The sequence below is a fragment of the Acanthisitta chloris genome, unplaced genomic scaffold, assembly GCF_000695815.1.
Source record: "Acanthisitta chloris isolate BGI_N310 unplaced genomic scaffold, ASM69581v1 scaffold45495, whole genome shotgun sequence".
NCBI lineage: Eukaryota > Metazoa > Chordata > Aves > Passeriformes > Acanthisittidae > Acanthisitta > Acanthisitta chloris.
In genome coordinates this window covers 3,909-31,340 of record NW_008675092.1, presented here as the reverse complement: position 1 = coordinate 31,340, position 27,432 = coordinate 3,909, and the positions used below count along the sequence as shown (strand labels likewise).

General features: G+C 44.6%; 1 protein-coding gene across 1 annotated transcript in view; it reads left to right on the top strand.

Moving 5' to 3' along the window:
- Positions 1–184: 184 nt before the first annotated feature.
- Positions 185–27,432, top strand: part of DMAP1 (DNA methyltransferase 1 associated protein 1) — a 27,955-nt gene continuing 707 nt past the window's right edge. The window contains exons 1-8 of the mRNA XM_009075558.1: positions 185–334; positions 3,000–3,091; positions 3,671–3,866; positions 8,173–8,331; positions 9,473–9,640; positions 10,608–10,793; positions 13,682–13,753; positions 25,884–25,956. Coding sequence (XP_009073806.1) covers positions 233–334; positions 3,000–3,091; positions 3,671–3,866; positions 8,173–8,331; positions 9,473–9,640; positions 10,608–10,793; positions 13,682–13,753; positions 25,884–25,956 — 1,048 coding nt within the window. The 5' untranslated portion in view covers positions 185–232. The remainder of the gene's footprint in view (positions 335–2,999; positions 3,092–3,670; positions 3,867–8,172; positions 8,332–9,472; positions 9,641–10,607; positions 10,794–13,681; positions 13,754–25,883; positions 25,957–27,432) is intronic.

Here is a 27,432-nt window from a genome sequence, read left to right as displayed (position 1 = left end):
GAGGCGGCTGAGGGGGTGTGTGTCTGTGCAGATGTATCTGTGTGAGTGTGTGTGCACGTGTATGTATGTAGATAGACGCGCGTGTATGTGTATCCGTACACACAGAGGCGTGTTTGTGTGTGTACGGGATAGCCCCCGCGGGAGCTAACCCCGGACCCCTGGTTTCCTGCCCTGCCAGAGCTGGAGGGGACGGACAGGACGGCGCAGAGAAGGGCCGAGGGCAGGCGGAGACATGGCGACGGGTGCAGATGTACGGGACATCCTGGAGCTGGGAGGTGTAGAGTCGGAGAACACGGGCACCATCAACAAAAAGGATATCATCAACTCGGATAAGGTGAACTGTGATGCCCTGAGGGGCTGCTGCTTGTTTTCTAGGCACTGACTGACCTTGCATGTGGTGTTTGGACTGAATATTGGGGGGGGAAAAAAGATGGAATTAAGTGTGTTCCTACCATAGTTCATTTATATTTGTGCTTCCTAGGAGTATCAGGAGATGCCTGCAGGGCTCCACTCCTATATTTCTGTGTTCTCAGTTAAATGTGCTGTGGCATTTGGTGTGGGATTTAGGCAGGAGCTGTGTAAGTGGTGTCCTGGTGAGCTGGGCCTGGCCCCAGGGCATTTTCAGCTGTCTCTAAAATTCCCATTTTGTGAAGTGTGTTTACCATCTAGCCCCCAAGCAGGTGGAAATCATGTAATACAGCCTTGTTTTAAAAGGAAGAAAACAGTGTCTGATTTGATGGAATGGTAAATGTCTTCAGACCCTGGGAGCAGTCCCCGTCTGGGGAAGGTTTGTGCCTGGGGCTTGAGAAAACTGGGATTCATTGCCTGTGGGAATGTGGGCAAGTTAATAAGCTCTGTTAAGGATGTATGGTGTCATGTTCCGTGTGGTAATGTGCTACAGTATGGTGTTGGATTCTGTGTTTTAAATTTGGGCAAGCTCTCCTGTGTCCCGTGTTTTGCCAAGCGTAGGGAAGGTCAATTCATTAGTAGTTAGGAGATGTGGAGGTGCTTGGAAATGATCTCAAGGAGATGAAATCTGCAGGAGCTCTGTGGTACAGAGGTGGTCTGATTTGAAGTAAAACCTATGTATTTGCTTGGGGGAAAAATCAATCCAAAATTAAACATACACAGCCGTCTCATCCCTGCAAGCACTTCCTGGCAGTCATTGGTTGCCTCCACTGAAACATTTGTCTCTGAAGCACTGTGGTTTCCTGACTGCCTTGCTGAGGATAGGGCACACAGTGTAATCTATATAATGGAAAACCAGTGGGTTCCAGTCATTTAAAGGCTGAAATGTGGAATCACTAGTTATCAGCTGTACCAGTGAACAGTCTGGTGAGCAGCTCCTGGGCTGGATTCAGCCTGGGATGTTGCCACGGAGTGCTCTGAATTGTAACTGCTTTGATTTAAATGTGTTTGTCTGTTAGCTAGTAGAGAGCTGAAGAAGTAGAGGTGGCTGTATGCCTCTGTTTTTGGAGCAGAAAGTAAGGTGGTGTTCTCAAATTTACTGCAGTGGAAAAAGAGAGGAAAGGGAGGTGCAGTTTTGGGAGGGGTGTGGGAGGTCGCTGTGGCTGTGAGTGAAACATTCTAAATTTCTGCAAAGTGCAGGAACTAAACCAACCCAAAGGTATAAGCTGTTTACCATATGGAGAGCACAAAATTGCTGGTAACAGTGTAGCACTCGTTAGGGAACTAGATCTGTTCTCTGTTAGAAAAGAAACTGATGTCTTGAAATCACAAGAGAACCGTGAAGTACGTCCCAGTCTATTAGTGACTGAAAATGTTAAAGAAAGAATTACTAGGCATAAAAACATTTAAATCAGCAGGACCAAGTAATTTGCTCTCAACTCCTAAAAGAGCTGGCTGAGCTGATCTCTGGCCTGCTGATAGTAACTTTTAATAAATCTGGGAACTCTGGGGAAATTCCAGAAGCCTGTGATCAAACAGGGTATGTGTGACCCATGGGTAACTGCCTCACTTGGCCTTAGCTCCTAAGCAAAGTGTTGGATGTGCTAGGAGAAAGGTGTTTGATGGGGTGAACAGGTGCTGATATAATGCATGTCTGTCATGAAGTTTTATGGAAAGTAGTTGTAGCCCAAGCTGACAGGTCATTATTTTTTCACTGGGATCTTGAATTTGCTTGATAAAGGTGACTGTATGGATTTAACACAACTAACACTAACACAGTGTTAGTTTTGCTGCTGCAAAATACTCTGATTTAGAAGTTGGTAGTGATGTGATAAACAAGTAGTTAATAGTAGCGACATGGCTAGTAGTTACAAAGATGTTAGTAGTTAGACCAAATGCTCAGTAAACTGGGCCCACTTAAATAAAATGTAACTTTTTAGTGTGGCTGTCACTGTATCTACCTGAATCCAAAGCTTATTACCTTATAAGCCTGTATGTGTGGTGTGGGTAGGAGTGTGTCTTAGGAAACTTAAGTTCTGACAAAGTTTTGGAGCTCAGATTGAGTTGTGTACACTGAATTCCTAGTAGGAAGAAACTATGCTCAAAAAATTGTTTGCTGTATAAGTGGGAGAGCAGAGGTGGGACCAGAGAGCTTTTGTAACTGATACAGGTTGCTGCAGCACAAAGTGACAAAACCCGAGAGATGATGGGAAGACATTTTTTATTATCTTCTCTAAAAGGTAGAGAATCACTTAATTAAATGCATTAATACCTCCTCATGAAGACAGTGCTTACCTAGTAAGAAAAGACTTAGTGCACCAGCCCCTGAAAACTACAGCCAGATGTGCAGCTTTGAATTTAAGTGTGTTATCAGCAACAGCAAGTGTCTGCATACTGGTGAGTGCTATCATGAAAACTGGGCACATTTTGTTGTCAGTGTCTTCCACCAGGGCCAGGCACTTTCCTGGAGAAATTCAAGGTGTCTAAAACCAGATAAAAGTAAAAACCATCACAGGGCACCACGTTATGGAGTTTCATGTTCCCTCAGGAATTGCTGCTTCTGAATCTAAAATGCAATTCTTTTGTTTCAGAAAAAATCCAAGAAATCTTCAGAGACATTGACGTTTAAGAGGCCAGAAGGAATGCACCGAGAAGTTTATGCACTTCTCTATTCTGATAAAAAGTAAGAGCATATGGTCATCTCTGCAGGCTGTGGTGTGACCTGGGCTTTTGGTGGCAGGGCACCATCCTCTTGCAACCAGGGGCAGTCTCACATCCCAGATTGATTCCCCTTTGTGCTTGGCCCATGCTTGTGGTAGTCATAGACAGTGTCTGTCTTCTCTTCTAAATTTGAGGGATTTGCTTGATATAGGAAATGAATTTAGACATAGGTACAGAAGCAGACAAGCCAGTGTTCTTACCCTCTGTATCTAATTCTCTCTTAATCTCAACTGGGAATAGCACTTGCTTTTATTTTTGTAAAAAGAGTTCTGCAGCCTGTATTTAGCCTGATACAGATTGTGCCCTTGCCTCAGAGGTCTTTTGCATAGTTTGCTTTTCAGATGGTCCAGTTCAAACCCATCCGTGCTGTGTATTATTCCTCTGATGGGGGGAAGTATTGCAGTCTGGGAAGTGCAAAGCCTGGAATAAAGCTTAGACTTGGGTTTTCCTACCCTAAACATTGTGGTGTCAGATCCCACTCTGTGGGTTTGTCTTGGGCTGCTCCTTGCTTCTCATCAGCCAGCATTTTTCTCTGCCACAGGGATGCACCTCCACTGCTGCCAAGTGATACAACTCAGGGTTATCGAACGGTCAAAGCAAAACTGGGGTCCAAGAAAGTTCGGCCTTGGAAGTGGATGCCTTTCACCAACCCAGCAAGAAAAGATGGAGCAATGTTCTACCACTGGAGGAGAGCAGCAGAGGAAGGAAAGGACTACCCTTTTGCCAGGTTCAATAAAGTAAGTGGAAACACTTTCGAACAAAAGCATGTAAATAGCAGCTGGAAAATACCCTTCAGTCAACTTCTTGACTGCCCAGACAGGAAGTTGGTTCTTTCAACAAGTGAAGGCCGAGTTAGATTTGGTAATTGCATTTTAAATTGCACCATGGCCTGCAGCCATATGACCACAGACTATGATGTCTCCAAATCATTCAATCGAAGTTGTCTTGGTCTGTGGTCAGAGCTTGCTAGAGCCCTCTGTGTTCCAGGTGTGCAGTCATTGGTTTGGTGAGGAGGCACTCTGCCATCTAATTCAGTTCCTGACCAACATCCTCCCCCTGATTACAGGCTCTGGGTAGTAAAAGATACTCTATTCCGAGTGAGTCATTAAAGTCACAAGTCTTGTTATTTTGACCAGTATGAAAAAAATTGCTTGAGCTCTATGGCCAGAAAGCTGGTCTGCAACCTCTTGGCCAGATTCCAGTACGGATGCTGAATTACATTGCATTCCCTCTGAAATTGCTCTTGTGGTATCAGTGTGGTGCAGTACCCTGTTCTTTGCATCTTATGTTAAATTGTCACAATGTGTTGTTGTAATCTCCTGCTGTCTTTTGTCCCAGATGTATCTGCTTTGAGTGGTTGGGCCTTTCATGTGTATGCACAAAGAAAACTACATCAAGATATATACTTCAAAGTCAGGACCTCCAAAGTTAGGAAGGAGTAGAGTTAGGGTGCCTCCATAATGTAATTTAACTCCCTTCATGATGCAAATCTGAAAGGGTAAAAAAAAAGCGCGTGCTAACATGATTCCACAAAAGCTCTGCTTGTGTGTAACCGTATACAATATTTTAAGTTTGTAACCCACAGAGCATCAGCTCTAACAAAGCTTGGCTTCCTGCAGAGTTAAGTGGTTGGTTGACCTTATATATTAGAAGGCTCAAGCTCTGACTGATGCTTTTCCTCTTGCTGGGACATTGGTAAGAGCCTCCTGTGGTATCTCTTCTCTGATGTCTGGGGTGGAAGTCTGAAGCACAACTCGGTTAGTTGAGGCACCTACCTAGCTGTCTGAGCGAAACTTTGTGAGGATAATTGTCTCTAAGACTCTACTGCTGTAACTGGTTTTGGCTGAGTTGAACTGGGTTTATCAAAGGGGGCACACATGGGTGTTGTAATTATAAGATTCTCATTTCCTTAACTTTATCAGGTCCTGTGAATTGGCAGACAGAAGAGCCTTCAGCAAGGCTGTAACCTTTAGATTAGTGACACAGACCTCTGCCTTCTGCACATGCACAATTGCTTAATATTAGAAGGCTGTTACCCTCGTGGTTCTGTGGTTGTGAAGGTAGAAGGCACTGATGAAGTTTTGCAGATATTTGCTATGTCAGAGGAAATTTATTTACTTTTCCAGACTCCTTTGTGGGTTTCTTCTCACATAATTAATACCTCTTCCTGAGTCTCTCACTCCTCTTGGCATGAGCCTGTTTTTCTGTGTAGTCTGTCCTGTTGGTCACTCAAGCTCTGTAACCCAGCTCCTGTGTCACTGCTCAGTTGCTTTCCCTCTTCTCTGTGCTTTCAGTCTCCAAACCAAATCCATCCTCTTCATTGTGTGATCCAAAATGTAAACTTGGGTTTCACTATGTACACTGAACCTTGTTTTAGGGTGTGAAATAGGAGTGTTAAAAGCAGCTTTCCTGATTTTAGAGCAAAGCCCTCTCTCAGCTGATATTCTCTTTCTGGCTACCATCAGGAAAGGCTTAGAGCATGAGAATGGGGCAAATATATTTTTCCTAGCTTCTGGTGGTCTTTGGCTTAAGGATTTCTTAACTTGGAATTTGTGTTTAATATTTCTTGCTAGGTATGTTCAGGGCAGAAAGCTGCTTTGTGAATATCCCATGGTAATGAGTTCTTCAGGTTAATTTTGTGTGGTGTGCAAAGGTACTTTCTTCTGCTCATTTCAAACTGCTTCTTTGAGGTTTCAGTTAGTGCCTCTGAGATCTCGTGTTACATGACGTAGTAAATTGTCCTTGCTGTGTACTGTGTTTTCCGTAATTTGACATGCTCTCCTGTGCCCTGTCTCACCCTTGTTGTTCTCAAATGTCCTTTCTCTTGTAATGAGTGGACTAGCAGTGAGTGTTTCACTTATGAGAGCATTGTGGATTGGTACGTGGGCTGTGTTTCTCTGTATTTCCCTCATCATTTTTACTGTTCAGTTTGTCTTTTCACCACTACTAGATGTGTTTTTACAGAACTGTCTCATGGCTCCAGGATCCTGAGCAGTTTCAGCCAATTTAATGCTCATCGTGTGAGTTTATAGTATAAAATGTTGGACTGAGTGAGGTTTTCTGGGCCACTGAATCCTCCTCTTGGCTCTCTCAGGTCCTGCTACCATTCAGTCTCTTTCATAAACTGGTCAAGTTCCTTTTGAATAGCACTTGGCTTTTCCTGCCCCTGTGCTTCCTTGGGAAGCTGTTCTAGACTGTCTCTGCTCCATTTCATTTCCAGGTTAAATTTTCCATGTTAAATTGGCATTTCTTTGTAAGTCAGTTTCTTTGTTCTTATTTCAGTTCCTGTGGGTATTCCTTTCATTTCTCCTAAAATACTTGAAGCCTGCATCAGATTCCCTTTCAGACTTCCTTTGCTAGGCTGCTTTCTCTTCCAGTCTGCTGTGGGAAGACAAGCTCTCCGCCCCATTACTCATCCTCATTGCTCTTCTCTGTACATTTCAGTTCATCTTTCCTGGCCAGGGGTCAGTGGTGTTGTAGTTGGTATTCCTGCCAGTGTTCTTGTTGTGCAAGGTATGGAGCAATCATCACCAGTTCCTGCTGGAAATTCCTTTCTGGAGGTCATATTTGCCTTTTCATGCTTACGTTGCATTTGAACATCTAGTCATCCCATGGTTGGCTCAAGCTCTCCATCTACTCCGAGGTGGGAACCACTTCTCAGTGACTCTTACCTGAGCAGCCATGAGTGGGGGCTGAGGAAGTGTTTTGTAAGTGTCTTTGCTCTTGTCACATCCTCTTGTCTGAGGAGGCATCTGACACTTTCCACTGCAGAGGGTCCGACTGGCTCTTCTCACGTGTATGTGTATTACTCTAGAAATTATTTTGTTTCATGATGTGCATGGGACATCCTTACAGTGTCTAGTAGGATGGCTTTGCTCTTGGTGGAAGTGGTACTTGAAGGATGAGGTGCAGTGCATCCCCAAGACATGTACTTCACCTTTAAACTTCTGTGTCTAAGTGATGGAGGAAGGGCAGTAGACCTGAAGAGACTGGTATTTGGAGGCTCAGAAATGCTCCTCTGGGCTGTGTAGAGTTCATGAGGGTGACTTTCCTGATGTAGGCCCTGGAGCCGTAGAGGTGTTGAAGCACATGTTCTGCTTGCATGCACACCATGTTTTCTTCTGCAGGCAAGATCTCCTCAGGCTGAGCAAAGTTTCACCACAGGAGTGGTGGGAGGAGGTAAGGGAGGAAAGCACAGGCTTGTTTACACTTTTTGCTTTACCACATGCTAGGACTTTCCCTAATACAGTAATTTTCACTATTCCTTTGGTACTCATGTGATACTTGTGTTCTAGATAGAGCCTTTCCAGAGAAGTTCCTGGCTGGGGACAGTGGTGTGGGCCTGGCCTTTTAGGCATCTGGAGCATTGTGAGGGTTGGACTGTTGTTTGCCCTGTGGCTCTGCTGGAGAAAAGGTGGATGGGGAAGGGAGGGACAAAGTTGTTTGCCAATGTTGGCCCTCAATTTTACAGTACCCAGCCTTTCGGATCTTCGTGGTACTGTCTGCACCAAACATGAAAGAGGTAGGTTGAGTATCAAAGCAGAAGGTGTGCTAAAGGCTGGAGACTACTGCTCCTTGCCTTTCCTGTTCTTCCCGTACAAGTGAGTGTGTCCCAACCCAAGTAAAGAGTCAATCGTCAAAGCAGTTTATGCCAAGGTATTGGTGCGGCTATATGGGAGGAATACAGGGCGGCTGACTGAACCTTGGTTTCCCTGTCATGTTAGCATGGTAATTTTGAAACTTGTAGTCAGAATGTGTGTTGCTGATCTCTGCCTGTGTCAGCCACCTGAGATAGGTTTCAGCCTCTCAGGTGGTAGTTTCTGGTAGACTCCCCAGAATGTAGTGTTTACAGTGCTGGGATCACACACTACTCCATGTCAAGTCCTCTGCCTGCTTGTTGTGTTTTTTATCAGCACGCATTGCTCAGGGTCCTGGCAGCCCCCTCCTGTCAGTGCTGCGCTCATGTTCTTGGCTCAGGTATCTTGGCCCTTACAAGCTGGCAGTGAGGAGGAGAGCTACTGTGGTTTTCTTTTCTCTACATAGACAGTGCAGGTACCTGTCTACTCAGAGCAGGAGTACCAGATGTATCTCCACGATGATGCATGGACCAAAGCCGAAACAGACCACCTCTTTGACCTGGCTCGGCGTTTTGATCTGCGCTTTGTGGTGATTCACGACCGCTATGATCACCAGCAGTTCAAGGTGAGTCCTGGGGGCCACGGTGCTGCTAGCAACCTGCTGCTATGGCATGTGCAGGGCTTTGTGCACTTAAAAGACCAAATTACCCTTTATATCAACTTAATTAGGGGAAAATAATGAATTATTGGCAGCAAGGAATATTGAATTTCCAGCACAGGGCATTGCTGCTTGCTTTGTTTGTAATTAAATCCACTGTGACTTGTACTCATTCCCTGTTGTGTTTTATTAGAAAGTTAGAAGGTTTGCACCTGCCATGAGAACAGCTTGTTGCTCCTTGAAGATATTCAGATAGCTGGGCAGTTTGTTTAACTGAGTAGGCTAGGTGTTAGGGATTCAAGTCTAGACCCTTGGAGAAGGATCTGCTAATGGGCACTGGGGATTGAGACTTTTCCCTGGTGCTGCTCCTGACTATGTGGTCTGATCTAGTGTGGGTTTCTGTCATCTCTGCTGTGAAACAGGGACCATCAGTGGTCTGAAAATTCAACTCTAGTATCATGATTGTAAATGTCCTGTAACTACTGGTTCAATGCCTCCTGATGACATAAGGTATGATGTGACTTCCACAGAACAGCTCCAAATGTTGGAGCTTTTTGTTGCCCTCTGAAATGCTCACATGAAGAGCCTGTAGTAAAGTGAAATAACAAGAGTCTGCCCAGCTGAGCAGCCCAAACACCTTTGCTGCCTGGAGTAATGGCACACTGCTCAGGTTCCATGTACTGATGGGCAATGAATTGTTACAGGTGGTACCTTCTTGGTTGTGGCTTGAATACGCATTGTCTGGAGTAGCTGAGACCTCCTGCATGTTTGTCACAGTTTCCTGTTTGCAGGTTTTCTCCTCTCAACTCTCCTTGCATCCTTTTTTTTGGGGGTGCTTCACTGCTGTATTGTCTCCAAACCCTCAGCTGCATTGCTGGACCCTTTGGTGGTTGTTTTTGAAGCAGTAGCTGTGAACCCATGACAGTTAATTCATGCAGCAAACAGGGGAACTCCTCCTTCCCTGTCATTCCACTGACACTGGCAAGGCTCCCTGCTGGCCTTTTTCCCAGGCACTGTGTCTTGTACTATATCTGACATCCTTCAGCCAGTGGTCCTTAGTTTTGCATGGTTCTTCCATAATGTTGTCCTGCTGTGATGTCTTCCACAGAAAAGATCGGTGGAGGACCTGAAGGAACGATATTATCACATTTGTGCCAAGCTGGCTAATATTCGTGCAGCTCCGGGCACAGACCTGAAAATCCCAGTCTTTGATGCCGGCCATGAGAGACGAAGGAAGGAACAGCTGGAAAGGCTTTACAATAGGACACCAGAGCAGGTAACTTGGGGATGACAGCATCACTGCTCCAAAAGATTTGTAAGTTGGATCAGTAGGTGCATGAAATAGGCCAGAGGGTGGGAAAGGGAAAGAAAGGCTGGACAGCAAAAGAGCAACGCCCAAGTACTGCTTTTGTTGTTGGGTTGGTGTCATCTTAAGGGGTGTAAAAGGGCAGAAACTGAGAAATCTGACTATACAGGAGAAAGGGCTGAGTGAGCAGAGTTATAGTCTCTGGTAACTGCCAGGACCTTCTCAATGACACTTGCTGTACTAGTCTTCTGTATAGAAACAAATTCTTAGACCAATGTCCTTATGAATCCTGGAGTCTCATGGAGAGAGAATTACTTTCTTGAGAGTAAGTGTCTTGCCAGAAAACATCAAAGACTGTAAATCTGCATGTTTAGTTCTCTTTGTCGAAGCTATGTAATGGTCCCAGGGTTTAGAGGTTAAGAAACTCTGTGTTCCCCAAAGTCTGGGGGAGAGCATCCTTTTCAGTTAGTAGTTCCCTGTAAAGACAAGTTCATATGTGTAATTACTCTGCTTGTCCTTGCCCCTTGACAGGTGTCAGTACTAGGCATAGCTGCTCTAGGTTCTGCATGCTATGTCTGGGGAGGGCAGCCAGCTTTTCACAACACTGCATTTGCAGCTACAGCGTATTTGAGCCTTTTTACCCTTCTGTCTGTGCTCTTGGTCTCTTTGCCTGGAGATGGGATCAGTCATTTATGGATGCTGCTGAAGGGTGCATCATGGATGTTGTGATACAGTACCTGCCAGTTCATGGAATGGCATTGCCATGGGTGCAGGGTAAGGCTACAGAGTGTAATGTACTTTGCAAATCCAAGATGTTAGGCCAGAGCATAAAGTCATCCCTGGCTGGCCCAGGGCTGAGCTATTATCGGTAGATGGCCCCCTTGCCTTGCCAGGCCGCCGCTGCTCTCTGATTGCCCTGACGTGCTCTGGTCTGCAGGTGGCAGAAGAAGAATACCTCATCCAGGAGCTTCGTAAAATTGAAACCAGGAAGAAAGAGAGAGAAAAGAGAACCCAAGACCTGCAGAAGCTCATCACAGCCGCTGACACCACCACTGAGCAGAGACGTGCTGAGCGCAAGGCTCCCAAGAAGAAGCTGCCACAGAAGAAGGAGACAGAGAAGCCTGTAAACATTGCTCTCTTTTTAATTTTTATCTTTAATTTTTAATCTCTTCATTTTCCCCTTGTGTGTGCTCTGGCTGGGTAGTGTGTTTTCTTCAGCCATCCTATGGGGATCAGGCCCTTTTTGGGCAGGGGGAGTAACTGCTGGCTGCCTTCTGGCAGTGCGCTTTTGGTTACATCTTTGGAAGGCAGAGTGGTCTAAGGCAGCCATTGTTAGGGTCCTCTGGTGTGCTCTCTGTCTCTCCCATTTGAAAAACTCTGATTCAAGTCCTGTTTCTCTTTCCATCCTTGAGAAATGGGATGAAATGATGCCAGCTATTCATGCATCAGGGTGAGGAGAAGCATCTGCCTCCCTGCTTCTCCCAAGTGTATTCTGTTACTGCTGTGTACGGTTGTCCCACAAACCGGCCTTTCACCTGCCTTCTTTTTCTAGTACAGGTTTTCCTTCCCTTCATAACTTCTTGGTCTCAGCAGCATGTCCCCAAGCTCAGTACATGCCCCTCTCCTGATCCTCAGCTGTGGGAGGATGGTCAGCCCTAGTGTGGGACTCGTGTATTCTGGGAGCTATTGCTATTTCTCCCTGAGCTGAGCTGAACTCTGAGGAGCCCAGAACACAGGTTTCAGTTCACATTTGATGTTACCTCAGTTTCCCTTTCTGGAAAGAGGACAACATAGTCTGGTCTAAATTCAGCACCTTCAGTAGGAAAGGGCTGTTAAAAAAAATAGCTTAGATCTGTTTCCAGTGAGTCACTGGGAATTCTTGTCCCTCCACATTGTGAACAGAGAGCACTTGTGTCATTTTTCTCCGAAAGGTTCTGTGCAGGGAGGGGAGAGAAATAATGAATGCTAGACAGCTGTTGCTTGAAGTGTGCCTAATGGCCACCACTTCCTCAAAACACCCTTTTGGTGTGTCATGTCCCAGGTGTCCCCCCACTATGTGATGAATATAATACCACTGGGTATCTTGTGCATTGAATTCCCTTGAGGGTTGATCTGGGAAAGCTCAGCCATGGCATATCTCCCTCTAAAGAAAGCAATTCACCACTGGTGGTAATGAGAAAAGAGGGACAGAGAATGGGGCTGGAGAGATGCTGAGGATGCTAAGGTGAGGAGTCCACCCCTAAATGTTGGCTGGTGCCTGTCTACAGCCATGTAGTGAATAGGCACGCCAGGGTGGGCAGAGAAGCAGTTTCTGTTGTTGCACTAGCATCATTTCAACCATGACAGAGTCCATTAGGAGTCAATTACCAACTATAGCTGGGAAATGTTAAGAAAAAAATTGCATTTTAACTAAGAATTTGAATCGGGAGCTGCATCAGCATCATTTCAACAAAGGAAAATCATTTACCAAAGAGTCAATTGAGGTTGAAGCGTTTACAGCATGTACAGGCACACGAGGCAGAAGAACCCATTTAATTGCTTATGCGCCGAGTGCAGTCAGAGTTGGCTCAGCTGAGGCAGCGATGCTGATTTACCCACACTGCTTGTGTTGAGGTGTTCAGCAACAGGCTGAGGGGCAGAGTTTGGGGAGTCTGAAAGCCACCCTTCATCCAAAGAGAGCAGAGAGGATTGGTTTTTGATTGCAGCCTTGTTTGTATGTAATAATGCAAGCAGGGAGGCTCTATCCTACCAAAGATCAAAGTGATCTCTACAAGTTCATGAGCCCTATTGGTAGTTAGAGAATACTCTTGGTCATGTGTAGAAATGTCTTTCTGTGGTCTCTTTTTATTGGACTGGCAACAGTTGGCTGAAAAATTCCTCATGCCTGGCCACGCAGAGTGGTTTGCAGGGTGCCATCTCAAGACCAAGACATAGAGATAGCTATAGAGATGAGAGTCACTGGCAGGGAACTTGAGAAATTGTCTCTGCCATTCAGGATCTCTTATGATCTTGGAGCAGCCCTGGTTGTCTCAGCCCTGTCTGTGATGAACAAAGAGCAAACTGCAGAGCCTCTCTGCAGAGAAATGTGGGAACAGCAAGGCAAATGCTGTCTCCAAAGAAATTGGGAGATTTGAGGTGACTCTTCATTTTGGAAAAACATGATTGCGCATGTGGTTTTCAGAGGTTGTGGCTATTTTTAGTTTGAATCATGAGTATTGCTGACCCATTCAGAGGACTCCACACCATTCAGTACACAGGGCCCTGCAGATAGCCTGGTTTAATCGTTTAGAAGTTTGCTCACCTCACCTTGTGCTTTGCTCAGCAGCATGGATTGCATTTATTTTTTCCATCTTGTTGAATGTGACTCAATGCTCTCCTGTTAGCAGCAGCAGCAGCAGCAGCATTAGAAATTTGCTGCCTTGTATTGCTATGTTTCAAATATGAAGTGAGTAAGAAAGAAAACTGTCTAATGAGTGGACAAATGGCAAAGCATGTATGAACAGCAGGCTTCCCTGGAGGGGGGCAGTCCTTGCATCCTCATTAGTGGGCTTGTGTCTGTACAGATCAGAGGTTTCTCAGCTCACTCCTTAGAGGGTTTGCAGTCAAAAGCCAAGATTTAGGGAAGTCCTGAGCTGTTTTGATTAGTGAAATGAGTCTAAGTTAGTTAAGGATGATACTGTGCAAATATGCATGAATACCATTTAGGGTCAGGATTTCTGTGTGGATGAGTGTAAGTCTCTGTGCAGAGCAATGCATTTAAACCAACTGACCAAAAATGCTTGAGCTTTCCAAAGATACCTTGAACTGGAGTATTTTTCTCAGTGAATTGCTTGGGATTTTCCCACTGAATCTATTGCTTGGAATTTTCCTCTTGCCTCAGCTCTGACATGTGGCCATGGCAGGTGGTTGTCTGTCATAGGAAACAGTGTTTCCCCTTCAGATTGTCTCTGTTTGAGATCTTGTGTTTCTAGTGTTTCCTCCATCAACACATCCTGTTTCAATCTCTTTCAGGCTGTTCCTGAGACTGCTGGCATCAAGTTTCCTGACTTCAAATCTGCAGGTGTCACGCTGCGAAGCCAGAGGGTAGGCTGTTGTCCTGGTCCTGTGGGATCTCTGTTAATGTCTTTCAGTCTGCTTGTCTCCTCATCTGTTCTCCTTTTATAGCTAAAGAAAGTTAAGCTCTTACCTCTAAAATAAGAAAGGAATTCCATCAATGTGGAGACTCAGAAACCTGGAATGCTCTCTCTGTGAAAGCCAGCTCATTGCCTTGCAGGGACACCTGGACTTGCTGGTGTTTGTTACTGGTGTGGCTGCTCTGCTGTTAGACACGTGAGACAGACCCAAATGGAGCTCTCAAGTCCAAACAGAGCTCACAGCCAAAATTAATAGGCCTCATAAGAGCACATGTGTTATTACCTCAGAGGTGCTTTTAGTGTGGTTTGGGTTGGAAGGGACCTTAGAGATCATCTAGTTAAGATCATCCTTAAGAACTGTTCAGGTTGTGTCTTGAGAAAAACAGAGACACACAAACACATACATTTTTTAGCCTTTCTATTTCCATTATCTTAGAAATTATATTTTGGGAAAGTCCCTTTGTTCATTCTCTGTCAGAGATATTCCTGAGAAAAGAGCTTCCTTGCTGTTTTATCAGCAAGATTTGACACCTGTCTCTTAGCGACAGGCTTTGGGATATCAAGTAAGTTAAACCTGCTTGGCTAACTGAATGTTTTCAGAGGGGTTTTGGTAGCAAAATTCTGTGTGCCCAGTACAAGTGGTTTTGTTTGGGGTTTTTTTTCCCTGGAAAAAAAAAAGATTTTTAGTTGCTTTATTATAGCAAAGTTGGAGAAGTAGGTTCCTTGCCTGGCACCCTCACTTGGCATAGTAATTTACAAGACTATTTCTAGAGAATGTCCTTTTGATGTCAGAATAGTTTCAGATCTTGCTGGGGCTGTTAATAGAAATGTGTTTGGGATCATGCTGCTTCGATGTGTGAGTGCACATGCATGTTAGAGGCAAGATAACTCAGCAAAGTCACTGTTGGGGGACCCCTTGAGTGTACAAGTGCCACCATCTGCAGGCTACCTGTTTGAGTTAGGGACTACAGCCTTGAGGAAATCACAGGCAAGTAACAAGCAAGACTGCAGTGCGTGTGTTGAGATTTATGGAGACATGGCAGATGTGTTCTCTATCACTAAGATAAATAGAGTAATTTATGGAGATTGATTTGGATTTTGAAAACTAATAAGTGATGGTTGATCTTTTCTATTTTTTTTACCCCCTCTGGAAGAGAAGCTGAGCAATAACCTATCAGTGATGGAACCATCTGGCAAAGCCAGCAGCCTTTTCATGTACCAAACAAGGCAATTCAAATCCCAACCTTCATGAAAATGAGTGCTGCATGCTTGTCTCTCTTCCTTTTAAGGCTCACAAAATGCAGTGATAAGCTGAGGCATGGCAGTCTGATTCAGCAACTTTTAGCCTCAGTATCCAAGCTCGAGGAATGACCTATAGCAACTTTCTATGCTCTGCTTGAAATTTTTAAGGAGGTAAATGCTGTTATTGGAAGTACTGGTGGTTTGTGAATTAAAAAAGATTGCAAATCACTGATCTAGGTGGAAAAACAACACTTTGTTGTTTGGAAATGTGAAACCTACCTCTAACCCAGCAAAATGAATTAATTTGTGGCTTTTAGCCAGTCACCTGGCTTCCTTATTCAAGTCTTCCCAGTTTTTAAAATGGGAGCTGTTAGACTCACCTGCTTCACAGATGCATGATGGGGAGAGTTAATTACATGAGGTCAGTATGGGCCTTTTGAACTGGTAAGAGCTGCTGAAGTGCTAAGTGGTGTAGAGTTGACCATCCATGCTAATCCAAATTATTTTACTTGTGGGATTTATGTGGCTAACCCTCTGCATTACAGTGGTGTGAAATTGATCAGGTTGGGAGCTGACTAGGACTAAGTGAAGAATTGGGATGAAGTGCCGGAAACCTGTACTCTGGCAACATCCAATGTAAGATGTTTTGCCCTTAGGACATTGGAAAACGATTTCTAAAAGCCTGTGACATCTTGCAGTAAGTTCTTTTGCCTGAGGACCTAAAGAGTTCCTCACCTAAAGGCTGCTATTGTCCTCCTTTATTTTGTACTTTGCTGCTGTGCTTTACGCCTTCCTAGTTAGGCGAAGTTGGATTTCGCAGTGAGATCAGGGCTCAACCTCTGTCATCTGTGAAAAATGTACCATATCATCCCCAGGATAATAGCACTTACTCTTTGATTAGAGATTTTTTTTTTCTGAGGATTTACAATTAGTCTGAAATCTTGAGTTCAAATTAATTTATAGAAATGAGTCCTTGAAGAAAAAGTTAGGAATCTGTATTCAACTTAATTTGTTCCCAGTAGTTTTTATAACAATAGCCCTGGCTTTTCAAATTCCCCCTGTTGTTACAGCCTACAAAATCTTGTGGACAGGCTGAATTTGAAGACTATTTTTTTACCCCTAGGATTGATGGTGACTTACAGCCGTTATTCTTCATAACCAAAAGTTTCTCCTTCAGCAGACGCTGAAGAGTAATCTTCTGCAGTGAGTTCCACAAGCTGCCTTCTATCAGAGTGGCTTCAGTCTCCCATTGTTCTCCATGGGACTGTGGTCACAGGCAAAGAAGGCCACAGCCCCCGTGCCCTTGCTCTGCATGGGATTTTCCCTCTGCCTCCTGACAGCACAGACTGCAAGTTTCTCTAAGGCAGTGGGAAGCTGGGCATTATGAAAAGCTTCCTCTTAATTCAAGGCAGTGTATTGCCTTGGTGCCACTGAGAACAGGAGGCAGTAGCAGATGTTTTGGAAAGGGATAAGCCTTTCAAGAGTTTCTTGAAAGAAAAATTTTAGACCTTTGCCGTTGCTGTTAGTAAAAGAGTGTTATGAAAATAACACCAGAAATGTATTATTAATCCTAGGCATTACTTCTAGAAAACTTCCTGTTATACCAGGTCTGCTGAGCTGGGAGGGCAGGCAGCCAAAGAGCCAGAGGAAATGAGAGATGGGTAGGGAATTTGAAAGGGGAAAGGTGAGGAAGAGACTAAAGAGAAAGCAGGGAGCTGTGAGGAAGGAAAGCTTTGCTGAGGATCTGCCTGAAGGAAAGGAAACTGGGAGCTGTTGAAACTTTTCCAGGACCCAGACAAACCAACAGTAACCACATGTTTGTGATCTGGGCATCATGTTGCTTCTGTAAGGCAGAGCTGAGTTTGGTTTGATTTCACCACAGTGTTTCTGTACCATGTCATGTTCAGCTTTCTGAGTGTAGCCTTTGACTTTATTGTGTTCGGAGTGCTTGAGATTGGCATACTTAATATCTCTGCAGTGTGTTTTAAACTGTTCTTCTCTCTCAACCTTATCTGTCAATTTTAACTTACAGTTTTGGTAATGCTGTTGAATTGTTGCAGCAGTGCTTTTAAGAGGGAAGGTGATGGCTGGAAAAGGGTGGATGTTTGTCCCTGCTCCTGCATATTGAGGTATACATCTGTGTCCTTGCACTATTGTCATGGTTTTGTAAACAAAGGAACTGGAAAAGAATTGATTGAGTGATGTCTCATCTGGAAACAACACAAAACTCTGGGACAAAAAGGAGTTTGTAGAGATCTCAGTGTGTAGAAAGGACTGAGGGATGCTCCAGCATAGTCATTCAAAGCTGGCCTCCTCCCCTCAGAAAAGGCTTCCAGCTAGCAGCCTGACTCCATCTGCTCACTGGGATCTTGTAGACAATTTGCCAGTTGAACAAATTAAGAAAGAAGTGGAGGAAGGAAAATTACAAGCAGAGCTTTAGTACCCATTGATTCAAATATTCACCAGCTTTTAAATATTTAGTAGCCTGCTGAGCACTTTTTTTAGCACTGATTAATGAATGAGAATTTACTGTGGTTGTGGCGGGAAAAGCATGTGTGTGTGTTTTCCCTTTTTTTTAATCTAGGAGTGGGAGCTAAGTGCTTAGTGCAACTCCAAGGTGAATGATATTTCTGGAGGAAGGTGGAGTTGCATGTATGTGTTTAGACATGTTTATTCTCCATATTTGATCTGCCCCACCATTAAATGGCCAAGCACGCTGCCTGTTTACTCTGCATCGGAGGCTCTTGGCTCTGTTCCTCCCCTGTCATTAATGCAAACCCAGACCTCATCGGCTGTGAACATGTGAAACATCTGTCTGTCCTCCTGTGATCAATACTGCTCCTTCAGAGGTTCAGCTTTGGAAGCAGTTCCATAAAATATCAGTTATTTTTATTTGGATTTGATAAATTTAATTACTTGGAGCAATTAATTATTTATTTGTTTTGTATTGATTGCACTCCTAGGCATCCTGACATCAATCCGATGGAGATCAGCACACCCTTATTAGGCAGGAAAGTTTATGTTTCCAGGTCTGAACATCCCATGGATTAGTTAGTTGAGATGTGCTTGTTGCTTCTGCTAGCAATTTTTCATTAGCGAAGTTGTACATTTTGCACTCTACAAGAGAGTGAGTGAGAGTAATTTCCATGGGGAGCCTGGCAGAGGTGTGGAAGGGAGGGTAGTAGTCTCATTTCTGTGAATAAAAGTTATGAACAAATGATGCAGGCTGGATCGAATTTATGTTGTGGCATTGCCATCTATTTGTTGTATTACATGCCCTTTAATTAGGGCCAAGAGAGTGCTGGTGCATTTCCTAATCAAACTCCTGCCTGTAGAGAATGAAATAAGATGAAAATATCGGTGTATTTATTTTTGAAGAGAACAGCAAAGGATACAAAATCTTGAATGAACTGGAGAAGGTGAATCCAGCACTTCTCTTCCTCCATTCTTGTTCTTAGCTAAACAAAAAGGCACTTAATGTTAAATTGCTGAAAGAAAATGCATCTATCACCTTTTTTGTGGAGGTCATTGGTGTGGGAGAGCTCCTGGACCAAAGCCTTAGTCGGCTCTCGGGTATAGAGAGCACTCTGGGTACAGGAATAGGGTTTTTAAAATAAGCTGTAGTTCTGGAAAGAACATTTGTGTTGCTGCTTCTGTTGAATCATCCAGTACCAAACAGTGTCTGTGCAGTACGAGACCTCAGGGACCTCTCTGACCAATTTGAGAAGGTTTTACTACCTTCATGTGCCCATAGTGACACAGTCCCAGGTGTCATTCGTCAGCTAATTTTATTGTATGCAACTTGTGCAGAGCACCATATATATCACCTTTTTTCTTTCATTAGCGTAACCAATGTAATGATCAGACTGTAATTAATCAGTGTAGGTTTTTGTATTTGTGTAAATGTAGATTCAGTTAAATTATTTAAGAGAAAAGCAACGTCAATTCAAGACCAGATGCATGTTTTGCTGCACTTTCTTGTGTCTGATCTGGAAGTTTGCATAATGTTCTTGTGCTATATGAGAGTGTTCTTGAAGTTTCCCCTCCTGTGGCCTGTCTTGGGGCTCTCCCTGTGATCACAGCACATACTTCTGTGCTCTTGAATTGTTTCAGTCAGATGCAGTTCAGAGACTGCAGCTGTTCCCATTTTCTGCAGCCACCTCTGCAGGTCTCCACTTGGTCTCCATGCCTGTAGTGAGAGGCAGGGGTAGGACTACCTGGGAATCTGCAGGTCTGCTTAAAGCAAAATACTGTAATGTCATTCTGGTAATGTGCTTTTAGCATAAAATACCCCCCGGTAAAAATGTCCTGTGCAGTTCTTTCTTCTGCACCATGTATGTCCTTATTTTTCCTTACTCAAACACTTTCTGTCGTCCTTTTGCATTTGTTTCACAGACTTGCACTATTTTTAAAGCAAAAGGTATTTAAGGGCAAGGAATCTCAGTACTGGTAGGTGGCAGATAATATTTTGCTTGCCAGAAGATGATAATCTGCTACGTGGAAGACAGTCCTGGCAAGGTGTGCATTGTTCCTGTCTTCTCAGGCATCTTGTTTCTTGTCACAATCTGTGTGTCAAATTGGGAGAAGGCAGATGCTTTCCAGGTTCTCATCCATCACTTTGTGGATTCCAAGTAACTGACTTTAGGCCACTGGTGCTACATCAAAGCAATCAGTACCCTCTTCCTAGGGGGGAATTGGTGGGAGAGTATAAAAACCTTGAAGACCTTTTTGCCTGCGCTGGTGAAAATCCATCGTGCTGAGACACTGATGCTGCAGGATCTTTGATTCCTTTAGAAAGTCTCTCAGCTTTACCCCTTAAATCAGTGCTACAGATGAGCAACGAGGCATTAATGATCAGTGGGTTGCTATTTTGCCATATGCCTATGTGTGCTGTGCTTCTCTGGAATCTGTTGGCCTCCCTCATCTTGACAAAGCTTTCAGTAGGTATATTCCTGTAAAACTGGATTAATTTACTAGGAGAATTCAAGTACAGAATTTATATTTTTGTACAATTGACTTGGGAATTTGTGAGACATGTCTGTCTTCAGTCCAGAAAACCCCTGAAACAGCTATTTACATAAGTTACTACAGAAATGTTTTCTTCTTAAAAGATTGGTTTATTTAGCATTATTTAGCATTGCTTCATTGATGAAGCAAGTTGATGGTCATGTGCCACTCCAGAGAGGTGGCTCTGTGTTAATGTCTTACATAGCATAGTAGAAATGGCACAGCAGTATTGCCCCTTATTTTGACCTGTCCAGAATCTTAGTGTGTCAGATCAGCAGGCACTGATGTAAGGCATAGGGTCCATAGCTGTACGCTGAGGCAGGGGGAAGCATGTGTGTTCATTGAGACAGAGAATACCTGGGCAATTTCAAATTCTTCTAACTTTTGCATATATCCAATGCACTTGCCCTCCTGCCTTCCACTGTAGCACCTTAGTGCTGAGCAGTGAAGCACTTGAGATTTCCAGAAATGTGCACATTCCTATCTGAAATTGAATTTCTCTGTTGGGGCTTTTTAAATTCAGAGCTCTAAGACTAAAGTACTTAATATGATTCTTTCCTTCCTTGAATCTTGAAGCTGTGCAGGAGTGGAGTGGAGGCTCTCTGCTCCTGCAGAGTAGAGCCATTGCAGCCCACGAAAGTTTGACCTTCAGGCAGAAAGTGCAAAAAACATTATTAATCTTAAACTTTAGCATTCCTTCCTGGAAACCCACTAAACAATTCAGTACTCTAAAGATATCCATGAAGAAAGTGCCTAATGAGAAAATTTTCTTGCTGCTGAAATCCATGGAGAAGGTGGTTTTCAATGTCAGTGAGCTGTATTTTAATGCTGAACAACAATACTGGTGCTTGTGCATAAAACCACAGTTTACAGCTGTACAGACACAGGTCAGATGTGTGGAGATTTTAGGATTAACGGTTTTAGGACAGTCATATTGTTTAGGGTTGGGGAAGGTTGAATTTAAGGAAAAGGTTGTCTCAAAATTGAATTGAAATGAAGTGCAGCATTGGGGAGGGTACTTGTGAAATATCCAGATAACCACTGATTCATTTTAAAAATCTCGTGTTTTGGTGATAGACCAAACAAAAGGTTTCAGCACAAAAGAGGATTTTTTTTTTGGGGGGGAGAGTGGGAATTTGTGACCACCAGAAAAGCAGAATTTATGAAGAAAGCGATGAATTGAGAGCAGGACATTAAAGATAACCACACAGATCTAGTCACTTTGAGGGACCTAGCTGAATCTGTCTGTAGATCCTGCAGACCTCTCCCATTCCTACTGCAGATCCCTGTGACAGTCTCCACCTGCCAGGTGGTGATACTGCAAGACATAACAGGGCACTGTGTTGCAAGCTCTGCTATTACTTAGACTTCATTACTCCTCTAAAATATACTCAAATACATTTACAACTATGCTTAAAAGTATTAGCATAAATCATGAAAACTGAATGGCACACAAAAATAAATGAACCAAGTCTGTTTGGGGAGGCTGTATCTATCTTCAGTTATTTCTTATCCTGTTTGTTCATTTAATGCATTTTGCCAATTAGCAATTAATTTGCAATAGGTCTCCTAGTCATTAGTGTGAATTAGCAAGGTTTTGTTGGCAGAATGCCTCGAGCATTAAATAAAAACACTGTATCAGGCAAAACCTCAAGGGTACTCTGCAGTGAGACCCTCTACAGAAATCGCTCTGCTCAGGGCCCACCCTGGTCTCTCAGCCCCTGCCGTGGAGGAGTGGTGGGTGCTCTGTTCTGAGTCTATTTAAGCTGTACAGCCCAACTCCTGAGCAATGTCCTCCTCCTTCAGAGGAGACCAGAGCGGGTCAGTACCGCTATGCTCTGTGCCCCCCAGGCCAAGTGCGTGCCAGCAGAGGCTGTGTGTCTCAGGCTCCTCTCTGCATAGGTAGGCTCTGGTACTGTGGCTTTGTGGTGTTGATTCACACAATTTTCTGTAGCTCTTTATTTATTTTTCTCTTGGTACACACAGTTCATGTGTTTAATGCAGGTTGTTTATAGCAAGGACAAAGGATTACAGTCCTTAAATCAAAAGTGACGTTGGTGTAATTATAAGCACAGGCTGGTGTTGCAAAGAGGGCTATAGGGAGAGGCTGTCAAAGGAGAAGAGCATCCAAAATATAGTAACCTCAAAAATCCCAGCTAATCAGTTTTCTGACGGGAGCAATCTGTTTTCCAGGTATTATTATTATATGGGGACTTTAAAGATAATAAATAACAATAATAGGCGACTATGAGGAAGGAAAGAAAAGGGCAAATGCCATTCACCTCGGAAACTGTGGTTGCTCACTGGAGTTCTCTGAGGAACATAATTTTCCACAGCCCCTGCAGAGGACTCGATCCATGACAACATCAAGAACATCCCAGGAACTGTGGTGTAAGCAGCAAGATTGCCTGGAGTGGTGTTTTCTCTAATGCAGAGGTGTGGCCTACAGAAACCACATATCCCAGTGCACACATTGGGAGCCAGAGTGAGCTGTTCTCTGGGCCATTGGCTGGGACGTGTGGTCCCTGTGGATTGCCTCATTCTTTGGCAATGAGGGCAAGTGAGCACCACTTCGAGCACTCTGATGCTTCACTGGACATCTACTTAAAAGACCAAAACAAGGAAGGGCTTCCTGAAGTAAGCTTGGGCTTATCAGAGCTGTACAGGGCATGAAGGCTTCTCTCGTGCAACAAGGCAGCCCAGCTAACGGACCCTGGCTAACAGATTATCAGCAGCATTTGAGTAATAGACTGCTCATTTAGTTTTAATACATTTTGCATAGAGAGCAATCAGCCTTCATCAGTCTTAGAGATGAATTGGCTTAGCCAGCTAAATTCTAAAGATATTAGTCCGACAGCAGCCACATAAATCATAACATTTTCTTAATGATGGTAAAATTAAAATATACTCTTGCTTTGAGAAACCAATGAAGCCTTCCTGTTTGCAGGCCAGAGCCTCCTGCCTGAATTAAAAGGAAGCTTAATTGATGTGTTTTTAAACTAAACTCACAGCCCCACTCCTCTTGAGCATCTCTAGTGTTCCTTTCTTTGAAGTTAAATTAATTTGTCCTGCCTCTTCCTGCTCCATCCTCTAATCTTCAGGAGTGTCAGTGAAGACCTTGGCTCAGTATTCATTGACCAGACTCCTGTGGGACGTGAGCTGGACGTGCACAACATCACAGTTGAAGGCTTTGCCAGGTTAATTGTTAGTTCCTTGAGCAAGCAGAGCCCTCCCAGGAGAAAAGCTGGTGCTCTTTCTCTAACCAACAAACCAAGACCTGTCTGTCCACCTAGCCTAGCCGAGCATGAACTTTTCCTATTTCTTGTCCTTTGTTCCTGAAGCTGGCTTGGTGTCCCGCATGCTTTTGCCAGCTGGTGTTTTAACAGAAGGGAATCCTGCCTCTGTCTAGAAAGGCTGCGATGCTGGTGTTGGAGCAGGGGTGAAGACAGACTCTTAGGGCTGTGATAATCACACAGGTGTTGTGTGTCCAGAGCTCTTCCATGGGGAGATGCTGAGCTCTGTTAACTCTTTGTATCTGACAAGTTAAGGGTAGTACATTCTGACTAGGTCAGCCCATACAACCTTCAGCTGAGGCAGAGCTGGGTATGTCACCCATCTTAAATGTGATGATTCCTCATGGAGCAGAACAGTTCTTTGGGCCAAGGCCTCTTGCTTTCAGGAATGTCTTCCCAATGCTCCAGAGTAACCATTCAGTCTCCTGCTGAGCTGTTTGGAGTGACCTTTCCTTTGCTGGCATCCTGCTGCTAGGTGCAACACAGCATCCACCAAATAAACAGAACCATCTCCTGTACTGGGGCTCTGGGCTGCCTTATCTTAGGGTTCTATCCTGTCCTGCTGCTTTCCAGTGGAGCATGTGCAGGTTGTCTCTGCAGCAGAGCTCCCGGGAAAACCTATTTTAGTGAGGTTCTGCTCAAGTTAAGACTCTGGACCAAAGACTTGACTGAAATCCAAATACCTGATACCTTTGTCAGTCTTTCTTCTGTCAAAACAATCATTTTGTGGTCAACTGTAAAGATTTGGTTTCTGAGGTACAAAATTCATTGCTATGCAGAAACCCCAGCTCTAAGCCAAAGATCCTCAGGGTAAAAATATCACAGAGGCATCCTATAGTTCTTACCTGTGGTAACTGGCATATGAGGGTGGGTTTTTGTTTTTCCCCAGTGCTCCTTTTGGATCCTCTGGGTCAGACTGGTTTCTTAGAAATCCTCCCCTGACAGTCCTATTGGTCCTTTGCTGGAGTCTTACTTGTGGTGGTAGTGTCTGTCAAAAGGATTAGGTGCTTCTTAACACATAGCGTGAAAGCCCCAATCCCCTGGGGTGCTCTGTGGTGCCCAGAGTCCGTTTTCTTGGCTGAAGTGATGTGATGGAGAAGGCAAGATTCCCCAGTAGGTCCTACAGTGGTGTTGTGGAGCTGCTGATGGGACATACTGAGCCATAGTTGAGTTAAGGTTAGCGCTTTCACTGTTTGGATGTGTGTGTGCAGTGTTCCTGCCTTCAGAGGAATCAAGAAGTTCTAGATGGTGCCTCTTGTCATTTTTGTGTTGGGGCAGTGAGCACTGGAAGCAACGGGTCTAATCTGGGAGACTGATGTTGGGCTGTCTGTTTTGGGGAACTTCACCGTCTGACTTTTGGGAAGTAAGGTGACCATGGGACTCCCCAGTGAGCTCACCTGAGAGGCCAGTTTTAAGCTAGAATGAAGAATGGCTCTTCCTTCAGGTCATTCCCAGCCGTGTTACCGACTCGTGGTTGGTTTGGCTGAGGTTTGGGCCACTGATCAGTAAGTGAGTGGTGTGCAGGATGGCTGCAGGATGCTCTTGCCTCTTGGCTGTTCAGTGGCCTCCTGGGTAGCTTGGACTGGTGATAGGGATACCCAGGTCGAGGCATGAGCTCACCTTCCCTGGGGGGGAGATGGAGGGGCAGCCTCTGCCTGTGTGCAGGGGTGAGTTTGACAGTGTGGTGTTGAGAGTCATTTCTTTCCTGATGTATCTTCTAGCATATCTGAGTGCTTTCATTTTTTCTTGGATATTTCCACAGGGCTTGGAAACCTGTTCTCCCTGCCATATTGTGCCAGCTGCGTTTGTGCTGCTGGTAATCTAATAAATGCTTGGTCTGAGCAGCTAGCACTCCTGCTATAGCCCAAATGAATGCAGAGGAAGGACCCTGCTAAGTGTATGCATTCTTCCTCTCCTGGCCAGCTCCGATTCCCTTTCATAGCTCACATCTGATGCTTCTCTCTCACCTAGCCCCTTAGCTCCGATGTAAATGTGTGTGCACACTTCCGCCAGTCAAGTAACTGTGCTCTCTCTGTCTCTCCCCTTTGTTACAAAGCCTGCTCTGTAAATGAATCCCACAGGTCTGGGGCTCAGCAGGTAAAAGGAGAAGTGAGTCTGTTAGCGCATGAGTCTAATCAGGCCGGCTAAAGCGAATAAAGTAGGGCAGCATTGCACATTAGCCGCTGTGTAAATGAGCCCTTTGATGGGCTGGGCACCGCAGGAGAGGGTTTGAAGCCAAGAAGAACTTTTGTTGTTAATTCAGTGACACATGGAAACTGTAAAACAGCGTGTCTTGCACACACACGAGAGAGAAAATAAAAGCCCTCACGACCGGGCTTTTCAATACCTGCCCTCGGACCTAGTCTGAAAACTTTCAGCCCCTGTCTCCCTCTCTTACCACTTGATTTTCCTTTCTCTCCCTTTCTTTTTTTGTTCCCCCTGCACTATAAAAAGAAAAGCTCTCTTGCCTTTTGAACTAGACGGCTGTGAGTGAGGGCTATCTCTGAGCTGTGTGGCTCTGTTACCTTTGTGTTCCAGATGAAACTGCCAAGCTCGGTGGGACAGAAGAAGATTAAAGCCCTGGAGCAGATGCTGATGGAACTCGGAGTAGGTGAGTAAAGGGGGCACGCGAGAGAGAAAGAGACACACAGAGCTAGCCTTTGTTCTCGAGATGGGCTATTTTTTCCCCTAGTAATACAGGCAGTTTCTTGAATAACAGTATGTGAATGGTTTTTAAAATATTTTATGTGTTTAAAAAAAAAGAAAAAGAGAGAGGGTAAAAGCCAGAACAAGATGCACAGGGGTTTTTTTTCCTCCCAGTAGAAAAATCCTTTAAAAGAGCCTTTGTTTCTCTCTTGTTTGGACCTTTTTAACCATCAAGAGAAGGCAGCACAGTATTAGGAAGGCAAATCTCAGCCTTGCCAGGAGAGGTACTTCTAAATGTGTTAGTGACCACGGCACACACATTGTTCGGGGCTGCCCTGTCTTGCTTTTAAGCTTCGTTTCCTCTTAATTTACTGTTCACGGTGGCAAGTCCAAAATGCATCTGGGACTGTTCATCCCCCCTTTTATGGGTTGCATGCTGTGTGAAAATCTAGAGCATCTCTGCTGAAAGGCGAGTAAACACACATCCCTCACTCTTGAACTCGAGTGTCTTAGCAGCAGAAAGAAGGGTTCACTTAACATGTACAGTACCTGCTCATAGCTAGAGGGGAAGAAGTGCAGCCCGTGGCTAGTGGCTGCTCTCCATGCAGTGGGTACAGTCTGCAGGTATTACAGGTCCCAGCAGGTAATGCCTCTTGATTAGACACCTGATGATCCCTTCCCTCCCCCACCCCGGCTGGAAGGATTTTTAAAAGTAGAAAAAGAGGAAAAAAATAAAAAGAAAAGTAAAAGCCTTATTAGTGATTTATAAGAGATTACAGAGCCTGCTCCCAGCACTGACTTCTGTTAAGTCTTGTTAGTTTTTTGGGCCAACTGGTTTATGGCTCAATATGTTGTCTCAGAGACTGTGTGCAGTTTCGAAGGCCTCCTGCGGCTGGTGAAAGTGGCTCTGCCAGGATGGTTTCCCCTTTCTGCTGTAAAACTAAGGGAGTTACTGTTTGTGCTTGCTTGGGAAGCCTTGGGGGCAGGATGTTAGTGCTTCTTGGAGCTCACTTTCCACAAGGGTAAGAAGGGGTTCCTCACTCCCCACTCCTGCCTTTCAGAACACATATCTTGAGGCCTTCCTGGTGCTCCAGCCCTGCTGTGCCTTACGTAGAACCACACCTGGGCTTTGTGAAGGTGAACACAGTGCTAACAGGAAGGGGTCATGTGGGCAGCCCTGTGGACAGGGGCCACTGCTGTATATCAGAGCAAATGTGCAGAGCTTCATCCTTTTCTTCTCCAGAACTGGCAGCTCTTCCTGTCTGGCTCTGTGTGTATGCACGGTGGGGTGCAGCAGAGTGCAGAGTGTGGGGAGGTGATCTGTCAGCCCCCACTGCAAGCAGTGCAGGCCTGCATTAAACATGTCTGTAATACAGCAGCGGAGCAGTTCTCTGCCTTGGTCCTACACTGGGAGGAGCAACAAGAGAGGGAAGGGAGCTCA